At 34.0% G+C, this 22,313-nt stretch overlaps 1 protein-coding gene across 2 annotated transcripts; it reads right to left on the bottom strand.

The window, feature by feature from the left end:
* Positions 1-15,010: 15,010 nt before the first annotated feature.
* On the bottom strand, positions 15,011-20,345 carry LOC107644531 (Core-2/I-branching beta-1,6-N-acetylglucosaminyltransferase family protein). Of its 2 annotated transcripts, XM_016348410.3 has the most exons (11): positions 19,575-20,345; positions 18,160-18,273; positions 17,712-17,812; positions 17,459-17,530; positions 17,208-17,289; positions 17,044-17,124; positions 16,736-16,774; positions 16,527-16,592; positions 16,226-16,375; positions 15,539-15,667; positions 15,011-15,380 (listed from the first exon to the last, which is right to left on the bottom strand). In XM_016348410.3, the coding sequence occupies exons 1-11, from the start codon at positions 19,830-19,832 to the stop codon at positions 15,357-15,359; spliced, it is 1,116 nt and encodes a 371-aa protein (XP_016203896.2). In that variant the 5' UTR covers positions 19,833-20,345; the 3' UTR covers positions 15,011-15,356. The 2 variants fall into 2 exon arrangements, with proteins under 2 accessions (XP_016203896.2, XP_088342698.1); XM_088486572.1 differs by having other exon boundaries at positions 15,293-15,667; positions 19,575-20,343.
* Positions 20,346-22,313: the final 1,968 nt, after the last annotated feature.

The raw sequence follows: 22,313 nt of genomic DNA, 5'->3' as shown, positions 1-22,313 counted from the left end.
AAACTCACTCTATCCCATCCCAAAACTCATAATTTCCAATTACAATTTTTTTTTATTTGAAATCAAGAAGAGTCTTGAAAAAAATCTTTTAAAATTTTCACTTGCAACTATGTATTCTCCCAAAATTTGATTAATTTACCATCCCGGCCCCTAACCTCCATAGCAAGTTCATCAATCATCTTCTCTCTTACATGTCATTCTCCTTTTTATTTTATTTTATTATTATTTTTTACTTTTTCAATGATTTTATGAAATTGTATGTGAGTAGTGTCATGCTAAAGAAGAGCTTAACAAAATGAAATGAATTCTCCTTACTCTAACAAGTAAACAAGTAACCAAAATGACTCGTGATAGCTCTCCTAGGGTTTCATCCCAAGAGGATGCCATGGTTCAAAGAAGTACGAAGAAAGTTAAAATGCGAGAAGAGGTTGATCCTAAACAATCGAGAATGAAGCATCTTCTGATCATGAACCTTCGAGGATCTCCTACAAAGAATCCCTGCTCACGCTGACTGGTCCGACAATAGTTGAATCCTCACATCATCTGGAAGATGTAGAAGAAGACGACTCTGATCACAAGGACCGGTGGCATAAAGATGATGATGACAATAAAAAGGAAGAGAAACCATTTGATCCGTGTTCAGTCATACCGATTTCTAAAGATGAGTTTGATGAATGGTGTAAGTCGTGGCATGCGGCACTGATTGTAAAAGTCTTGGGCAAAACGTGTGGGTCTAGTATTCATAGAGAAACATCTATAGAGAGATTGGGTCAAGAAAGGTAAGATTAATGTTATTGACATGGATCATGACTATTTTTTGGTTCATTTTTCAGATGAAGAAGACTACTCACATGCACTCATGGGAAGACCCTGGATGATTGCAGGACACTACCTCATAGTCCAGAGATGGAGACTATTTTTCTTATCTTCTGAGAAAGCAGTGAAGAAGATTGCAGCTCGGATACACATTCCAAACCTGCCTATTGAATTATATAATCACCGATATCTCTAGAGGGTTGGGTCCACTATCAGAACTATGCTCAAGATTGATCGCACTATGTCAATTCACTGGAGAGGTAAATTTGCAAGACTATGTGTGGAAATTAACCTGACAAAATAACTTGTTCCTAGAATTTCTGTTCTTGGATTAATTCTCAACATAGAATATGAAGGCCTACACCTTATTTGTTTCCATTGTGGTAAATATGGTCATAAGTCTGAGCATTGCTTGGAGCTGCCAGAGGTGGAGGTGGATCACCATGAGAAGGTGGGAGCTGGAGAATTGGAGGGAATTGGGGAAAATAAGGGTCCCAAAATTAATGCTAATCATGAAGCCAATAATGGATCTTTGAATTCTTTTCAAAAGGAGAAAAATAATCAAGATCCCCCCCCCCATTTTGGGCCTTGGATGATGGTTAGGAGGCAAATCTGAAGAAAATCTGAGAAGGTTGTGACATACACGAAAAGATTTCAAAATGGAAAAGGAAATATGAAAAATATGGAAGGTGATACTACTAGCACGGACCAACAACTAAAGCAAGGATCAAGATTTAATATCTTGAATGAAGATTCTTCGGAAGACTTTTATGGGGAAGAGATGCATGAAGATCATGCCCATAAAGATATGTAAAGTGGGCCTAATGCCATTGTAGCCCAAAAAGATAAAGCTTCACTTACTCATATTAAAACCAAGATTATTAGGCCTGATGGTAGGAAAAATCTACTGGGAGCAAAAAAAAAATCAATATATCAAAGAATGGGCCAAATAGCCAAGTGAAAAATAATAAGTCCAAGTTAAAACATATTGTTGATCCTAAACCTAAGCAAGCATCTACGATAGAAATGCAAGTCCAGCCTACCTCCTCTTCTAGAAATTTGGAGAAAGAAGCCATGGAAGAGATGATTCTCCATAGTATGTGTATATTATAGAAAGAACAGAGAGAGTCTTTTGAGGCAGCAAGGGCGTCCAGAAACATGCTTGAAAGTCATGTGGTCACAAAAAAATTTCTCACTGCAACCCACAACTGTGAAGTGACGGCTATAGAAGTTCAGAAGGTGGTTGAACCACCGGATGAAGTCATGGAGGAAGTTTTTCCGAATCATAATGGCGAGGACGGTGTCTCCTCTGGCCAGATGAGGGCGCGGCTCTGAAAGGGCGAATGCTCAATCTTGAATTGCGGTTTTCTGCCTCTTTTCTTCTCATTTTTATCCAAGAATCTGTTAGTTTGGAATTGTCGTGGTGCAGGGGAGAACGTTTTCTACTCTTATTAAAGATTTGAGAAGAGAGTTTAATCTCTGTTTTATTATTCTCTTGGAAACCCATATTAGCGGGACCGTGGTAAAAATGTTCACAACAAGATTGGCTTTGACGGAAGCTTCACTGAAGAAGCTAGGGGCTAGTCTGGGGGTATTTGGTGTTTGTGGGACAAGGCAGTTTAGAAGGTTGAAGTGTTAATGTGCAACCATCAAATTGTCCATATGAAGTTCACTGATAATCTTTCAAAATTCTGGCTGCTTTTGACAGTTTATGGAAGCCTGCAGAAGGTGTTTCGTAAAAATATTTGAAAGGATATTTGCTCTTTAAATTCCAATATCAATCTCCCTTGGTGCTTGTTAGGTGATTTTGATGCAACACTCCATGATTATGAAAGGAGAGGAGGTGCAGGGAATAACAGAAATGGTGCTTGCAAAGATTTTCAAGAATGTGTCTCTCAAAATGGTCTCCTAGATTTGGGCTACTCAGGTTGGCCATTCACTTGAAAATGTGGAAATTTGGTGGAAAGACTTGACAGAGGACTGTGTAATATGAATTGGCAGATTGCTTTTTGGGAAGCCATTTTAAGACACCTCCCGATGCTTAAGTCTGACCATGCTCCACTTTGTCTCCATTTAACTAGCTTCGTTCCACATAATAAAAGTAGAAGACCCTTTAGGTTCATGGCAGCTTGGCTCTCTCACCCAAGTTTTGAAGACTTTGTGAGGGATAATTGGAAGATCACTAATACTTGGTCTAGTTGTGTTGACAACTTTTAGAAAGTGCTCAGAACTTGGAACACTAATGTTTTTGGGGATATTGATAAATCCACATTTCACGGTATTTATCTGCTCTAATTGGGTGAATTTTATCAATATTTCCTACATTTATTCAATGAAATGGCATGATTTTGTGAATCTCTCCTAATTTGTGCTTAAGAATGAAAACATGCTTTTTAGGCCCTTATTTGCTAAATTTTATAAACTTTAATTCATTTGATGTCTTTATGTGTTTGTTGAGTGATTTCAGGCTTACAAGGCTAATATGGATTGAAGAAGTGAGGAAAAAGTATGTAAAAATGGAGAAATCATGAAGAAATGGAGTTTGAAGCTTTTCAGCAAGTGTGCGTACACATAGATGGAAGCGTGCAGTCAGCAGTCATGCGTACGCACAAGTCCTAGCACGTGACCTCATTTAATGCAATTCGCTGACAACAAATTTTAGGCCTCCAGAACCCAATCTAACTCATTTCTGAAGCTATTTCAACCCTAATTCAAGAGGAGGCAAGGGGAGAGCAATTAGGTCTAGTTTAGTAACATGTTTTAGGTTATTCTCTTCTCTCTAGAATTAGGTTAGATTTAGTTAATTTTCTCTTAGATTGATGCTTTAATTATTGTTTTGATTTAGTTTCTTTACTATTTCTTCTAGCATCTTACTTCTTTTAGTTTTTCTTGTTATTTTTTTATTTGGTTATTTTATTGTTGATGAACTCTTGCTAAATTGAATTTCTATTAATGCAATTTAATGTTTCTTTGTTTATTGTTATTTAATTAAGTTGTTATTATTATTTTCTTGCATTTGGTAGATTTAGATTTTATTATTATTGTAATTTAATATGATTTTATTTTCATGCACACCAAGTATTTGATAGAATGCTTGGCTTAGTTTTAATGTAGTTTTTCCTCACTCTTGGCTTGGAATTGAGGGCTTTGGTGACCTTGAGTCATTGATGTCCATTCTTGATTGATATATTAGGGTAGTTAATTGGTTTGGGTTCCACTAACTCTAGTCTTTCATTAAGCTACTTAGTGAGTAGACTAGGATCTTGTGGATTGAGATCAATTATGCCTATTTGACTTATCCCGATGTTAGGATTGACTAAGTAGGATTAACTCTTCATAATCATCATATGTTTGTGGTCAATGGCTAGGATAGGTAACCTTGACTATCAACCCTTGCCAAGAGGTTCCTAAGCATTTGAATTTTCATTTCTCTTGATTAATTGCCTTGAGTTTAATTGCATTTGATAATTAGTCATTGTTAGTTTCTTTAATTTCTTGCTATTTACATTTCTTGCCTATTGTCATCAAACCCCTATTCTCCCGTAGCCAATAATTGATCATTTCATTGCAATTCCTAGGGAGAACGACCCGAGATTTAAAACTCTCGGTTATTTTGATTTGAATTATGACTATTCTTTGATATAAACTTTGACTGATGGTCAATTGTTGAGTTTGGACTATACTTGCAATGGAGAAATTCTATTTTGAGAGAAATTCCAAACCTACTTTAGGCCAGCATCAGACATCTTAAAGAGGAAAAGTACTATTATTCGTAGGCTTCAAGGTATTGCTGCTAGTCCAAATAGAAACAAATTTCTGGATAATCTTGAAGCTAATCTTTGGAAGGAATATGAAGAAATTCTCACGCAGGAGAAATTATTGTGGTTCCAAAAATCAAGGTGCAAGAAAATTAAATTTGGTGATAGAAATACTAAGTATTTCCATGGTATCACTATGGCGCATAGGAGGAGGAACAAAATCACTTCTGTTCAAGATGATTTGGGTAATTGGATTACTGATAGAGATTCTTTGGAAATAATGGCTACTTCTTACTATATTAATTTATATAAAGATGATAACCATGATTTTTTCTTTATCATTAATAAGGTTTTTCCTTCTCTTGATATAATGATCTGAACCTTATTGGTGGCTCCATATCTCCCGAAGAAGTAAAGGACTCTCTCTTTAGTATGAATGGTTTCAAAGCTCCAGGGAGGGATGGTAGACATGCGGTCTTCTATCAAAGTAAGTGGAATTTGGTGGGGGCTGATTTGTACAGATTGGTTGAAGACATCTTCTCTCACCCTCATAAGGTAAGAGAGATAAATGAGACATTAATTACTTTGATTCCAAAAGTTGAACCTGTTTCCTTTCTAAAACAAATGAGGCCTATCAGTTTGTGTAATGTTTCTTATAAGGTTATTACCAAGTTGCTAGCCAGGCGTCTGAGAAGAGTGATGGAAAAATTGGTTTCTCCTACTCAATACAGTTTTGTTCCTAGAAGGCACAATTCAGATAATATTATAATAACCCAAAAAGTTATTCACTCAATGAGAAACAAGAAAGGAGTTAAATGATGGATGTCAATTAAAATTTATTTAGAAAAGGCCTATGATAGACTTAAATGAAGCTTCATCAGAGACACCTTCCTTGATATTGGTATACCCCATCATATCATTGATCTTGTTGTTGCTTGCGTTTCCACTGTTAGAATGAGAGTGCTTTGGAATGTGGAGGTTCTTGATGAATTCTTGCCGTCTAGAGGGATTCGTCAAGGCGACCCTCTATCCCCGTACATTTTTGTACTTTGTATGAAGAGGCTGTCCCACCTCATAAATGCAGTTGTGGAGTATAACTTTTGGAAGCCCATCTTAATAAAAAAAAAAAAGTGGACTAATTCTGTCTCACTTATACTTTGCTGATGATCTTATTCTCTTTGCGGAGGCTAAAATGGATCAAGCTGAAGTCATTAAGAAGGTTCTTGATGCCTTTTGCCAAAGCTCGGGTCAGAAAGTGAATAATGGAAAAACCCACATCTTTTTCTCTGACAACGTTGGTAATAGTGTTCGAAGCGAAATCAACAATACTCTTAATTTTACCAGAACTGATGACCTTGAAAAATACTTAGGAGTTCCTCTCCTGCACACAAAAGTCAGCAATATTATATATAGTGGGATCATTAATAACATCAATACCAGACTCAATGGTTAGAAAGCCTCTTTATCTCTTGCCAGAAGAACCATCCTGATGAAATCTATCTTTTTCTCTATTTCTAGTTATACTATGCAAACTACTTATCTACCTTTTTTTACTTGTAATTTGATTGACAAAAAATGTAAGAATTTTTTTTAGAGTGATATAGAGCAAGTTAAGAAGATCCACCTTGTTAGTTGGAAGAAAATTAATAAGCCCAAGAATGCTGGTGGTCTTGGAATACGTCATGCCAAAGACCTCAACCATTCTTTTATGATGAAAGTAGGTTTGGGTCTCATTGAAAAAAAAGATACTTTATAGGGAAGAGTCATAAGAGCTAAATATAATTGTGGGAGTGATATTTTACCCAATATTACAAGAAAAAAGAACTCTTCCAGTTTGTGGAAGAGCATTTGTGCAACTTGGGATAAGGTGACAGAGAATACAACTTAGAGAGTTGGTGATGGTTCTCGAATCAGATTTTGGGAGCACAACTGGGTGCCAACTATTGGGAGACTTGACTAACATGCAACTAAGGTAATTACTCATATTGATCATTATACAAATCTAATAGATTTTTTTGATGTCTCGGGTGATTGGGATGAAAAGAAGCTGCAAGAGTGTCTCCCAAAGCAAGTGGTGGATGTCATCTTAGCCATATCTCCGCCATCTCCTTAGAAGAACTCCGATCGTGTTGCTTGGGCACCCTCTGCCGATGGAACGTTTAATCTAAAAATAGCTTATAGCGCTATTCTTGAGGAGCAAGCACCTTCTGATAGAGTGTTCAAGTTGGCATGGAGCTGGTGCGGTTGGGAAAGAATTAGAGCCTTCCTTTGATTAGTTGTCCATAAAGCCATTCTAACTAACATGGAAAGGAGAAGAAGGTATTTGTCAACTAATCCTAATTGTCCGAGGTGTGGTGATGTTGAAGAATCAACCATGCATCTGCTTAGATATTGTACTCTAGCTAAAGAGACATGGAGATTTCTAGTTTCTCAAAATAGTGATCCAGAGTTCTTCAACTTATCTACTCAGGATTGGTTTATTAGTAACTTGTCAAAGGATAAAGAGTGGGCCATATGTTTCGGTATTACAATCTTATCTTTTTGGTATAGCCACAACAAATGGGTCTTTGAAGGAGTTTATTCATATTCAATAACTATCTATGAGTTAGTTAACATAAGAACACAAGAGATCCTCAATGTAATGAAGAAATTCAAAATTACAAAGAAGAGCCAAGAGTGTCTTATTAGATGGATACCTCCTCTGGAGCAATTTATTAAGCTCAACACAGATGGATCCTTTTATACACATAACAATAATGCAGTATATGGAGGCTTGTTCCGAGATCATTTAGGTAGGTTCATCTCAGCTTTCTCTTGCAACCTTGGAAGTTGTTCAATTATGCATGCAGAATTATGGAATATTATTAAAGAGCTTTAGATAGCTATCACTAAAGGGATGCAACATATTGTCGTTGAGTCTGATTCACTTATGGCTATAAAGAATAAAGTTTTGTAAAGAAGGGTGCCATTCCACTCATCCTTGCAGTACTTTGATGGAAGATATTAAAATTTTGTCAAAAAAAATTTATAATGTGAGACGGAGCTATTCGCTCAGAGAAGCCAATTATACAGCAGACCATCTAACAAATAAGGGATAAGAATTTTTTTTGGATTACACACTTTAAACTCTCTTCTTTCTGATCTTATGTCAACTTTATCTTTTGATTTGTTTGCATCTCTTAAATTAAGAGGATCTTAATTTTTTTTTTGTTTTGTTTTTGTTTCTTTTGGGGTTTATGACTCCGTTGATTCACCCAAAAAAAAAAAAACAAGTAAATTACCTGCCGGCGAGAAAAATAAAAAGGCAAAGAAAAAATAAGGAAGAGGTGATTAAGGATAGTCACCTCGCTACATAGATAGTAAACACAAATTCTTGTTTTATTTTCAATTTCTTTTTTTTGGGTCGAAGTGGACTGCTAATAAAAAATAAAAAATATATATATAATAGCATGAGATAAAAATAAATATTAAAGTGAGAAATACTAATAAAATTGTCTAAGTGAAAATGATTATTTATATTTAAATATTAAATTATTTTCTTATATATATGTACTAATTCTATGAAATATAAGCATTAGCACAATAGCATGTATTTTTTTAAAGAGATCTTTTCTTTTTTTTAGAAAATATATGTGGCTAATGTATATTGTATAGTACTAATGGGTCCCAAAGACCGACATTCGCACCGGTAATTGTTGCTTAGATTCATTTTTAATTTAATTTAATATCTAGCGACACGTGAGCGTTCATGAGTGAGTTGGACCATTTCCAATTCAGTAGTGTTACTGTTTACGAATCAATCAAGAAATATAAAAAAGAACAAATTAAAAAAATTTCCAAAATGTTAAAATTACTTTTAAAAATTTAAATAAATGTTTCTAAAAAGTTTTAAAATATATTTTTTTAACTGGTAAATATTTTTATACTTGATAAACAATTAAAAATATTCAGATAATTATTTAGCAGAAGCGTAAAAAATTAAAATAAAATTTGATTTTTTAAATTTATTTTTATTATTAAAAATTTCATTATTCATATTTGAAGAAGTTGAACATGTTTATTCATTCTCGAAACTTGTTTTTTTAAAAAAATAGATTTTTCACTTTCAAACAATGAAAGTATTTAAGAAAATAAATGAGAGTTGACTAATTCATTATTGTGGGAAATAAGGAAAAACTTTGTATTGAGTCATATAATAATTTTATAAAGTTCTTAATTAAGTGAGTCCAAAATATCTATACAAATTACAAAGCAATCACAAAACTATAAATATAAATAAATAAATAATCCCTAATTTTTGCTAAGCATCTTACCAATCACCTAATAAAACTAGGTTCAATAAGAATCTGATAATTATTGTTAGGAATAATTTTAATTAAAATAGTTCATGCATAGGAGACATTTGGAGCTAGTATTTCAATGAAGCTTCCTAGTTTTCTGTTCTTCATTCTTTAAACAAATCACACGTGTATCCATTAGACTTAGTCTTGTTTTAGTTTACTACCTTCATCTCTAAACTAATAAAAAGACACGTGGCTAATTGGCTATTATGATTTATGCTTCTGAACACGAAAAGGGTTAGTTTGAAGCAGATAGGTTACGTTGAGAACCGTCATAGAATGGACGGATTTTTTATTTAAATAAATAAAAAAATTGCATTAATTAGCAAAATAAATAATTTTAAAAATATGTATTATTTTGCGTTTTTCAGTCATATCTCATTTACACTGTAAACGAGATATGACACATCAACCGCGTCGTGTCTTTCTTGTTTACACTGTAAACGAGATAAGGCTGACGGCCGTCTATAAGTATAAGTCGTTTACACATATTTGTTGGACTCCACTTTGACCTAGTCAAACTCTTTTTCCCCTGTTTTAACCTTTTCCTTCCATATCTGAGTCAGAGACAATGATGGCACGGCAGGCGGGCAACGACGGTGACATCAACAGACAAAACGAGACTTCACATTACGCTGGGGCGGTCGACTTTGAGGTTAGTTGCGTTATATTCAGTTAATCTAAGTATGTGGACATTGTTAGGGTAGTATCAGAGTGACAAACACTGAGTAAGATGCTTTAGGGTTACGACTGTATGATGAATTTAAAACAATATTTGCTTGTCTAAGATTGGTATTACTTAACTAGGGTTTGTTTACCGACATAAGTAAGCTAGAGACAGATGTAGAGTAGACACATGGTAGTATGTCACTAAGTACGAGTGCACTTTGTTCCTTAGTAGAGTAGAAAAATGTATTATTATGTATGTATACATTAAAAATTTATTTTTCATTCCGCAGAGGCCTCGCCTTCTATTGCCCCGACGAGTTAGCCATACACTTCCTCCACCAGACGCCATCGTTCCGTATCTGGTTGAGGCTGAGTTCGGCACTCATAGAGCGATGGCGTCCGAAGACGCACACGTTTCATCTTCCGTGGGGTGAGGTCACTATCACCCTGTTAGGGGGTACCTTCGTGACTTCGGTTGGTGGTACGGCATTGAGACGTGGGCGATGGTGGAGCAGCTGCTTGGTGCCAGGCCACCGGTGGCGGCACAGCAGGCAGAGCAGAGGAAGGAGTCGTTCACGCTGAAGCTGGTCTGGTTGCGTGATCGTGTACGACAGATGCCCCCCACCGACGATCCTGAGACCTTCCGACAGTATGCGCGATGCTACATTATGTTACTGATCGGAGGGTATCTGCTGACAGACAAGTCCAACAACCTAGTGCACGTACGGTGGTTACCGCTTCTCCGGGACTTCGAGGAGTGCAGGGCGCTATCATGGGGCTCTACTGTGCTGGCTTGGACTTACCAGTCACTCTGTTTAGCGGCACAGCGGGGAGTCACGGATATCGCCGGTTGCACTCCGCTGCTGATGAGTTGGATTTACCAGAGATTTTTCCAGTGGTGTCCACGAGGTAGAGGAGTCTACCAGTACCCGCTAGCTGCCAAGTATCCAAATATTTCTTTTTTGTTTCATGTTAAGCTTTGCTGTTAATTCGCATTGTTTGTAACTTAAGGAGTTGTATATGTCTTTGTTACTTTCAGATTGGTGGGCTTGCAGCAGCAGAGTAGGGACTAGCACCAGACCAGAGTCTTGCAGTATAGGGTTTCCATCGATCGGTTACGGTTCGATGAGGTAAGTCATGAAACTAAATATTGCGTGATATTTCTTTCTACTTGCTGTGGTTTAAAGCTTGTTATTTTGTTAAACATTTTTTTATTCAGTTTGCATGGAGGGTGTACGACGACCTTGTACTACAGGACCTGTGCCCACTTTGGTTTCGTGAGGAGGCGGAGTGGGGTACTTGGTTGTTGGCCGTTTCTATAGTCTGCTTCAACATTGTCCGGTTTCACCACGTAGATCGGGTGAAACGGCAGTTCAATGGAGAATATTGTAGTTCTTCACACCTTGAAGCATTGCCTCTCGGCTTCTAAACTTGTGTCCGACCTGAAACTCTACACTGTCGTCTAGGTTGTAATCCTCTTCACCCGTGTTAAGAAACGGAGTCCTCTCGTGCATGGCGTCCAAATCCAGATTGTGATAGTGAGACAAAACTGTCGAAAGCGCCGATATCGGAAGAGGGGGAGGCAGGACATGGCGGGGGGCAGTCGGAACGGGTGTCTCCGGAACACACTCATTATCATCCTCACCATCGGACGATTCGCTATCACCACTGTCTGTCACGTAATCCTCATCCGACTCCTCCTCACCCTCCTCCGCCTCATCCACTGGAACAGCGACATGAATGGGCGGTGGTGCGAGAGGTCGGTCATCCTGCACATAGGTCGAGTGTACAGAAGGACCACCGCCACTGTGCCCCACATCTGCAGACAGCTCCATTACTTGCTCCACCATGATCCTCCCATGTATATTGAACATCACTTGCACATGCTCGTCCCCTTGAAGTCGAAATAGTCGAAATCGAAAGACTCCATTACCCATGAGAGCCAATAACCTATACGCCACCCTTCCGATTTCTCTCGCCATTGTACCTCCGAGCTTGCTCAATATCAAACTCTTCAAATCCGACAACGTATTCACACGTTGAGTGCGAAACAATATCGGATACTCGCACTCAAATGTGACCCCGTTGTCGCCGTTAAACATGCGGCAATTGGGATACACAAGAACAACTATATAAGGATTATTACTGGCCATGCCTTGTATTTGTGAGAAATATGATACGAAAAGTTTGTGAAGAATACCAAGGGTTACACATCCTTTTATAACTGGTGGGACACAACTCATTGTATCTCGTTTACAGTGTAAACGACATGAGTATTCCATGTATCTCATTTACAGTATAAACGAGATACATGGAATACTCATATCGTTTACAATGTAAACGAGATATAACTGAAAAACGCAAAACGGTAAATATTTTTAAAATTATTTATTTTGATAATTAATGTAATTTTTTTATTTATTTAAATAAAAAATCCTAGAATGGACACTATTAAAGTATTAATCCGTAAGTGTCTAAAAGAGATTGAAATTGAAAAACAAAAAGAAAAAAATTGAAAAATAGAGACTAAAATAAATTTTAATATTATATATTTATTTGGTGTAAAAATATACAAAATTAAATTATGTTTTAATATTTTATTTGATTTAAAATAAATATAGAAATTAAAATAAGGTTAATGATCAAATTATTCTTATTTTTAAAATGAAAACATCACAAAATCTCCAAAACATAACACCTAAAACTCCTAATCTCCTCTTTCACCCCTTCCTCCTCTTACGTTGAAGGTGTCGGCGCAGGTATTTACTACTGGAGAAGGCCATATTGTCACTTATATTGTTTCCGGTGTTGCGTTCGTCTCCGACAAGAAAAGCTTGCTATCGTTTCTACGAAAATCTTTATCTCACCTTTTCTGTCGCGTTCCCTTTAATGATCTGTGTTTCAGTGCTATCGGTCTTTGTATCTCGCGATGGCTACGACGACGAGGACGACGTGGCAAATCTGTCACCGGCGATGCAAAGACTACAGTTGGGAGATCTTCAACGCTGGTTCTGCATAAGAAAAGATGAGAAGCTAAGATCGTGGTTCCTACCAAGGTGAACGTGCACGACGGCGATGACGCAGCAGTAGTGTCCTGGCGAATGAAAGATGCACGAATGAGAAGAGAAGCTGTCAACAAGTCCTAATTTAATTTGCATAAAAGATAACCTTGAAATTAATTAATTAGAATGAGGGTATTTTAGTCAAAAAATATTAGTTAGATTTCAATCTTCGTTCCCAAAAATTTTAGTCTCCTGCATCCCTACTTTTTATAGATACTGAAATTTTGTAGACGGAAATGAAATTTTAGTATCAGTCTCCAAGTCAACAAACATGATACTAAATCCCAGTGCCTCAGTCTCTGTCTCAATATATCAAAACAAATGTTACTTAAATAATAGACATTGACACGAACAAAGGATATAATACGATACACAAATACATAAATTTTATTTTTTTTATAAGATACGAGAAAATAACATATATATATATATATGATGTATTTTTTAAATAAATTATAGTAATATAAAATATTTAAAATAATTTTATACATTAATAAAGGATAAGATATATTATTTTTAAATTTATTTTAAAAATATAGGTTAAGAATAAAATTAAATACAACTAATACGTTATATAATATTTACGTGTATATAAATATGTCTAGAAAAGTATTTTTTATTAAGACCTAATTAGATATAAAAAAATATGTTTGTCAAACAAATATCGAATGAATATCATATCTAAAATATATTTGATACACAAAAATAATAACTTAAAAAAATATTTCTCTTTTATAACCGCTAATAATAAGAGTAAAAGACAGTTTGAATAGGTTCTTAAGTAACTTTTTTCATTTTAATTTATGAAAAATTATATTATTAATGTTGGCACTTTTTAAAAAGTTATTTAAGTATTTATAAAAAAATATAAAAATAATTTTTTTATAATAATTTTTATTTTAATTTTTTAAATAAATATTTTTAAAATTAAAAATTAAATATAAAATAATTTATTTATAAATTATTTATTCAAATGAGTCCTAAATAGATGAAATTTGAAAGTCATGCGGTTAATAAATGTGTTTACTTCTCAATTTGGATAACATAAAATATTGTTATTGTTATAGTCGGTGGGAAAAAGTTAATTAATATAATGACCCTAGCTAATTAAACATTAGTACTAAACAAACGGTGCAAATACAATTGAAGTCCTCGCTAATAACGTGTCTCCCTATCCTCATACATGTTATTATTTTGTGAGTGTAGCTTTAACCGCTGGGTTTTTAATGACGGTCAAAGGGAATCGTTGGCGTAAAGTGATGGACGGTGACCAACTATAAATAAGGACCAAACTTCTAGTCTTTCAAAGTGGGCCCCACGCTTTGTTACCGTGTCACCGACATCCACCTAGTATGTAGTAACCACTCTCCACTTGGCTTCCATTCTTTTGATTTCATAAGAAAATTGTAGAAACTTGTTTGGTTCAATTTTTAAATTTTTTTAAATATTTTTTATTTAATAATTATATTTAGATACAATAATATAAAAATATTTATTTATTTATTATGTTAGAAATATTTTTTTCTAAGTAAAAAAAATTAAAAAGAAATAAATTATGGTTTTTAAAAAATATATTTTTTATTTTTTAAATTTTTTTGTTTTTATTACTTAAATTTTGTCAAATATATAAAAAAATTTTAAAATATATATTTTTTAAATAATTTAATAATACCCAAATAAGTACTAAATCTAATTAGAAGAATATTCTTTTTAACTAGTAATGTAATATTCTTGGTTCAAAGATCTCATAGATTAGAAATGCTTATAGAATAAAATTAAATTAACAATTCTAACTAATCTTCCAAGAATCAGGTGTGCTCATGAACCCTAATTTCAGGAATGGATGTCCAAACTCCAAACAAAGAAATACATAATTTCATAAGACTGGAACTTTTATTGGAATTTAAAAATAGCTCATCTAAGTAAAGGGATTAGAATTTAGAGTTTAAAGATTTAGGACCAAATTAAAATTGCTTAACGGCCAATCTGAATAGATAGTATGAAATGGGTAAGCCTATCCCACATAGGCAAGGACAAAAAAGCCCACAAGCCCATTGGCCCAAGTTCAACCGAATGGCCTAAAAATGTGCCAAAATGTGTTTATTCATGATAGTAGTTATACTAAAAAATAAGAGTAAAATCCAAATTATTCCTAAAGAATTTTATTTCTGTTCTAAACAAATTTTTAATATTTTGGAAATTCTCTAGACAAATTATTCCTTCATAAAAAAAAAAATTATTATTTGTTTAATGCACATATGACGAATAATTTTTGAAGACAAAATAATAAATATTTATTAGAAATGAAATAATAGACTAATTTGAGTTATTAACTAAAAATAAAAAATAAAAGAGAAAACAACTATGTGGAATATGGAGGACCAAAATCAATAATTTCATGCAGGTATACATAAGTCAATTTTCTCTTCACCCTTTTTTCCTTTCACTATACTAATTACTAAGAGCATATCTCAAACATTGTACATCAACTCTGCCAATAAAAGAATGTAGTACAATATTTTCACACACAGCCACAATTTCTAAGGTATACAAAATTCATTGTACAATATGATCAGAATGGTCATCAATCATTTTCAGCTGCTTCTGCTTTATTTTCATTCCTCCACCTTATTTCTTTACCAAGTAATTTGTTTCTCCTTTGTGCTTCTACCAACCTCTGATAATTATTATTATTGAGCCTTTTTGTTCTCTTAATTTAAGTATTCCAGAACAGACTGTCCAACAGAAAAGATATAAAATAAAATAAAATTAGCAAGAAGACTTGAAATATTCAAATACATACATTACAACAGAAAATTAAGTTTCCCCTTGAAATTATATAGAAGCTCAGTATCAATTTTCAGGAAAAAACTTGTAAAACAAATGTACTTACCATGTTAAGCAGCCGTATCGCGGCCGGCCGGGTAAATTTCCTCGCGAAAAGGAAGCAAGTGGATGGTTTAGCTTTGCTGCTGCACCATTCTCTTCGGTATTCAGTCTCATAATAAATATTATCTATTTCCTGCAAAAATAAAAAATATAAAAATATATATAACTTATACATATTTTCTTTCATCAAAGTTTAAGATACCTGCACTTTTCCTTCTCATTATTCAGCAAATTCCTTCTGGCTAGCTCAAACATTGTAATTTTACTGCATATTCAACTTGATTTCATAACCAACTATCGGTTCTTCTAGGAAATGTTCTATCTTTTGCTGATCTGAACTAATGATGCAATAATAAAAGCAATTTCTCTCTAGAGATACCAGCTTCATTAGTTGGATAATATGAATTACAAGATTAAGATGTCATCTATCTTTAAGTCATCGATTTCCTTGCAGAAGAAGGCGAACCGAGTTTCTAGTGTAGCTTCGGAGTATGCTTATATAACATGGTAGGCGAGTCGCTTAAGCCTTTGATTCTATTTAGAGCCTCCATTTTAACTTTCCTAATATTATCATGCCTAGTATATAAGCTTGTTTTGGAAGAAAGAAAGTAGTCCTAGAATAAGAAATTTAAAGTTTACTGGTTTTAAAAAAAGAAGTGATTTTGCATTTGCAGCATAGTGAAGGTCAAACCTTTATAAATTTTACAAGCATGGGTGTAGCATCCGAGAACTTGTAAGTCACCGGATGCCATCCTCGGCGTTCACGTTCCCTGGAGCTCGAAAGATCCCAGGAAGTATGTGTCAGTGATCTCCTTGTCAATTCTCCTTCTAGGTCTTTTTGCTGAACACAAACAAAATCTGAGTTAAAACTAACATAGTGAACATATTCAAGTATTTGTAAATTTAAAAGTGGATGTGACAAAAACCAGCTTCAATTCTCGTCAGCCGAAGAGTTTGAAGGAGGAAAAAGAAAAAGACAAAAGGATCCTTACAGCCAATAATGTCTGGACATAGTGTTCATCTGGTATGCAGTTATGCAACTTTGATGTGTCAGCAGGCTGCATGAAGAAGATAATTTTCATTAAATATTATCACTTTGTCAATTATCACCTCATTTTGCAATAAAATATTAAATTAATTCTAATATAGAACAAGAAAGAGAGAACACTAAGTAATTTTAGCAAGGCAATAAAGCACTTACAATGTGTTGTTCCCTCCAAAATTCTGGTAGTGGCTTTTTCTGCATTATTGAATCCACAGGTCAGAGAAATGCATTTGATTGGCTTAAGAAAATTACCTTAAAGTTACACCCTGGATCCTGTATCTATCAGTCACACTTAACATAGAAAGAAAAAACTTCCGAAAACTTCCATCGGCAAATTAGGCCATGACCTCATTGATTTACAACTTACATCTTGTAGAAGAATTTCGGGGTGAGATAAGAAATATGTTTAGGTGATACTCGCGACAACACGCACGTCAAAGACCATGAACCTTGTAATGAGTTACCTTGCAGTACTGTTGAAACATTGGCAAGACCGTTTCATCATCCACTACAATCCTAGCATGCTTTCTTGTCAGAACAACCCACTGCAAGAGAATACATCATGTCAAGTATTTTAGGTGTCTAAATGAACTTTCATACTAAACTCGGCACTGTAATAGACCTTTACCTGAGATCCTTTCCTCCAGTTATGAACTGGGATAACAGGATGCATTTTTGGATTGTAACGGCCTTCTTTTGTGTCGGCAAAGCTGCTCACATTTAGATACATGTAAATAACAGAATAATATAAGATCAAGCTACTAATTTAGACCAATTAAGAATGATAATCTAGAAAAAATCAATTGATAGTAGTGTTGGTGGATACATTCTTTTCTGGAAAGTAGACACACTGTGCAACAGCATAAGTACATTCCTCACCTGTCGACAAAACTAGTTGATGTTGACATGATGTAATCATAAGTGTAGCTGAAGTTGTACAAAGGTATACAGCTGAAAAAAGATCAATCAACTGAAATATAGTGAGGCTAGGCTCAAGAATTGAATAAAATCAGAATCTTTTCTTTCTATCAAATAATTAAGCAAACCGAAGTACAATGAAAAAAGGTGGTCATGCTTTGAAAACTGTATTAGAATTACAAGCTTATATCTGTTAACAAAATTAAACCCTCACCTATCTGAGAGAAAAACAAAACGGTCATTTAGAGGATCATCAAGTGCATGTCTAAGCAAAATGCGCTCGGCCTCTATCATGCTTGCTTCTCCCCAGTCTACCTGGAAATAGATTCACATGAACTAAATTATGATGAAGATGAAAGATATAACAAGCATTGATTATAAGAATTGAATAATATAACTCAGAACAGAATGATTCAAAGTTCACTTTTAGACATAAAAGCAAAAGATAGCCTAGAAGTTTCATAATGAAATCGGAAGAACAGGAGGTATTTAGAATTCAACTTTGAGCCAGCATGGAAGGCATATTTCCTAAAACTTAAAACTTATAAAAGATGCACTTGCACTGAATTGCATTTACATAAAACAGGTAACGACGTTTGAAATCGAGCAGTCTAAGTTTAACTGCTTAAAATAAAGAGAACTGTTAAGGAGAGAATAGCAACCTGTGTGCTATCATTGACTTGACGATTCAAAAAATATGTAGATCTAGTTGTTGCCTGGTTGAACAGAAACCCCGGCCTCGAGTGGACAAAAATAGAGAATTTGCTATCACCCCCCTGAAGAAACAATGAAACAGTTTCTTTAGGTATTATTCACACCCTAAATAAGCATCCTCTCAAATGCAAATAATTAACTAGTATGTTCATCATTTGAGACTTTTTGAAGCATAAATAACAACACTTATACATGAATATGACTTTCCAAATAAATCACTTTTCTTGCTCAATTTAATGTCATAGAGAATGGAGTCATTGTCTATTTTTGGTGTTAACAGTACCACACGTTTATAATATTGGCCGATTTCTAGAGAAAAAAGCTCTATTTTATAGTACCGTGTCATACCAAGTAGACATGTTACACTACCATCAGTCAACAATTTTATTGTTTATCGCCGGAGCATACATGGTAATGCAAACTCGCTTGAAACCAGCAAATTTCGGAGTACATGATTGCTAAATGACACAAATAATGATTGCCAAAGACACATTATTGGTAATCCAAATTTCCAAAACAACCACATTACCTTCCAAGAGCTAATCTACATTAATACATTCCCTCAACACCCCACACGCACGTGTGAGAGGTGTCTATCTAGATTACCATTGAATCATTGATCTTCCAAACATTCCATTGCATTATAACATTACCGGTAATTTAAAATGTGGTGATCTAGATTACCAGTAATCTTATTAAGCAATCTAAGAAACGCCTATAAAGATTAGACTAAGCTATAATTAACCATTGAAAGTTTAGACTAACTCCAAACTCGGCCTGCATTTACATAGCCAGTCGCAATCCCAGAAAAAACGAGGAGGGTTGTTAGGCCTGCAATAGCCAATGTAAAACTATATTGCATCCGAATGCATGGCGACGGCGCAATGACGCCTTTGGATCCATATAAGGTTATGTTAGGCTTGCGACTGCTGATGTAAAACTTCGTCGTATCCCAATGCATGGGCACGATGCAATGATGTCTATCCATGTAGCTGACCCACCTAGTGGGAAAAAGGTTTTGTCAAGTAACTCTATTAAGTAATCAAGTTGGGTTAGTCTAGTGGTTAGCTCACTAGTTCCCTTAACCAAGTGTGGGGAATTCGAATCCCGTCTTGTGCATGCAGCAACCCACTCCGATCCGTGATGGATTAGTCAATGACCTGCTGGACTGGGGGATACCGTGGAAAACCAAAAATAAAAGTAATATTATTAAGTAAGTAGTTTAGACTAAGCTCCAATTGATGCACCCTCTCCTAGTCTTCTATTAATTTACACAGTCCACACACAAAAACACATAAAGACATAGACATAAACAATAACTATACATTCAACACAAATAAAAAATAGAAAAAAGAGACTGTACCCGAAAGAATGCATCCCAAACCATCTCCAAAGGAAGCCTATTTCGTGCAATAAAGAGAAATGCAATCTTGGGGCTCTGAACATGAGGCTGAGAAACAAGGAATTGATGGTGATTCAATGGAACCAACCCAACAACATGAGTGTACCACCTTGTCTGCATAAACAACAACCCTCCAAAAAATATTCCCACAAACATCAAAGTCAAAACCTTCCTCTTCCATCTGTGCTGAGGTTTCTGCTGAACCACCTTCTTCTTCATATTCTAGCCTTTAACAATAACAACACTCCCTTTTTCCCCTTCTTCTTCCTCACTAAAACTGACCCACCATTTCCAACCAGTTCAGAAGTTAAATCAAACCATAAAAAACGAAACTTTTTGCCTCAAATCAATGAACCAAGTAGGAATCTATCTGGAACTGAAGATCCAACCAGATCCATGGCAAAACCAACATTCACAAATCCCCCCAAAATTTCCCTACCCCGGAAAGCAATACAAGTTCACAAAGAAGGGTTCAAGATTCTCGTGAGGTGTTAGAAAAAAGCATGTGAAGTGTGTTTGTGAAGTGAAGTGAAGTACTTTGGTTTCTAAGTTTTGGGAATGAAAATGTGTGATGCTTGTCCTTCGCCTATATCTCAGTTGAGGTGTCGTAAAGTTGCAAGTTCTGTTCTTTTTGTGTTTGCGTGAGAATCGGGGGAACTAAAACAATTAAACAAGTACTATGATTGAGATTTCCCATTTCAGATTCATTTGCTCAGGTTTGAGCTGTTTCAGAAAAAAATATTTTTTTTCCCTGCAATCATATAAACATAAAAGTTATAGCTGGTTACTTCCAAATGATACTTTAAATAGAGAGATAATGTAATATGTTTGATTAAATATGTTTATCTGAATTATTACGATATCATTTTCATATAAAAAAGTTTTATTAAAAGTAGTTACCAAAATTATAAAATATTTCTTGTCTTTGAGAATATGTATAATAAAACTTTAGTCATATATACTTTGGTGAATATAGTAAGAAGTTAAATTCCTAGCCAATTAGTAATAGCTTAAATGGCATAGTCTCTCCATACTCAATTAAGAGGTTGCAGGTTCGAGTCTCATATCTTTTGGTAAAAAAAAAAAAAAAAAGTTAAATTCCTATACAAGCTTTCAAAAATAGAAGTTTCTAACTTTCTATACAAACTTCAACTAAATTAAAGTGAATTAGTCTGATATGATAATTTATATATTAATAGCTAATTCAAAATTAAAATAAACATAAATGTTTTTCCTTATAGTTAGGAAGCAATTTTCTTGTGTGTTAAATTTACATATGGCTAGGTTGTAATAGCAATTAAGGTGGATTTTGTGGGTGGTGGATAAGTTGACCCATTAGAAGTGGATGTTAGAAAAGGGAATAACACCTAATGGAGGTTGTTTCTAACCAACTAATAAAAACAATGAAAAGCAATTTGTTGGGACACGTTTGATCAAAATACAATGCCTACCCACATGATATGATTTGTGCCTATCATGAAAATTAAGAATAGAGTATTGGCACATGCAATTATTCATAAAATAGTCACTATAATTCTCAAGTTCTTTTATCTATACTAATTATTTTATATCCCATAGATTTGACGAATAAGAAAGTTTTAAGATGACTGAATTTGAAGGAGTAGGCTAAATCAGAAATTTGTCAAGGGTTTTGTTAAAGAAGGATGAAGACAATGTTGGAACTTGGTTTGAAATAAACAACCCATAACTCCCATGATATTTTTTTCTTTTTTTTTTCCAAAATGCACTTAAAACACTCCCACTCTTATGAAAACAATGTAATATAACATGGAGCATATGATATTAGCCATATATAATAGGTGCAATATTTTCACTAAATAATATGTGAGTTAGGTCAATAATATTTTATTATTATTTGATCTAAACTTCTATCTATAAATAGGTGTTATAGATAGTGATTTCATCACAACAAGCTCACTATAACAAATATAAAAGAACTAATTATTAGCCACATTATCCACATATATAACTTTGTTAGTTTTTGTATCTAGTTCTTGTGTCTAGTTTTTATATAATACAAGATTTTTATTCTCATAAATTATTAAGTATTATATTACAAGAATATTATCAATTTACAACTCTCTTATTTTTATATATAAATTTCTATCTTTATTTATTTATTTTTATCATATTTTCACAACACCCACAATTGTTTTAAAAGAGTCTTATTAACAAGTATTTTTAAAATATTTGTTAGGAATATTAAATTTTTTTATAGATAAAAGAATTATTTAAAAATTTAAAACTCCTATTTTTTTCTAACTTTTTCTGTACTACTATATATTAATCTTTTAAAAAATGTTAGTTGTAATTTAATCTTTAATAAATTTTAATTTTAACTACTTCTTATGTTAGCAGACAAATCAATTTCTAAGTTAAATTCTTTTGTTAGAGGTTAGCAAAACGTGCTTACATAAAGGGACTAATCTAAAAGGTTTAAATGTCTTTAGGAATTTTATATATTCAAAATAGTAATGAGAATTAATTTAGTTAAATTTATTAGTCTTTAACAAGAAAATATGAGATTTGCCAATGAGTAATAGCTCAAATGGTATAGTCTCTCCATACTCATTTAAGAGGTTGCGGGTTCGAGTCTTCTATTTTTGGTAAAAAAAAAATGAGATTTATTGATTAACTTGTTTAATAAAATGAAATTTTGATTTTTTTATAATTAAAATT

Source organism: Arachis ipaensis, chromosome B5, assembly GCF_059453495.1.
Source record: "Arachis ipaensis isolate K30076 ecotype BB chromosome B5, ASM5945349v1, whole genome shotgun sequence".
Classification (NCBI taxonomy): domain Eukaryota; kingdom Viridiplantae; phylum Streptophyta; class Magnoliopsida; order Fabales; family Fabaceae; genus Arachis; species Arachis ipaensis.
The sequence above is the reverse complement of the archived record's forward strand: the minus strand, read 5'-3'. Positions and strand labels throughout refer to the sequence as shown.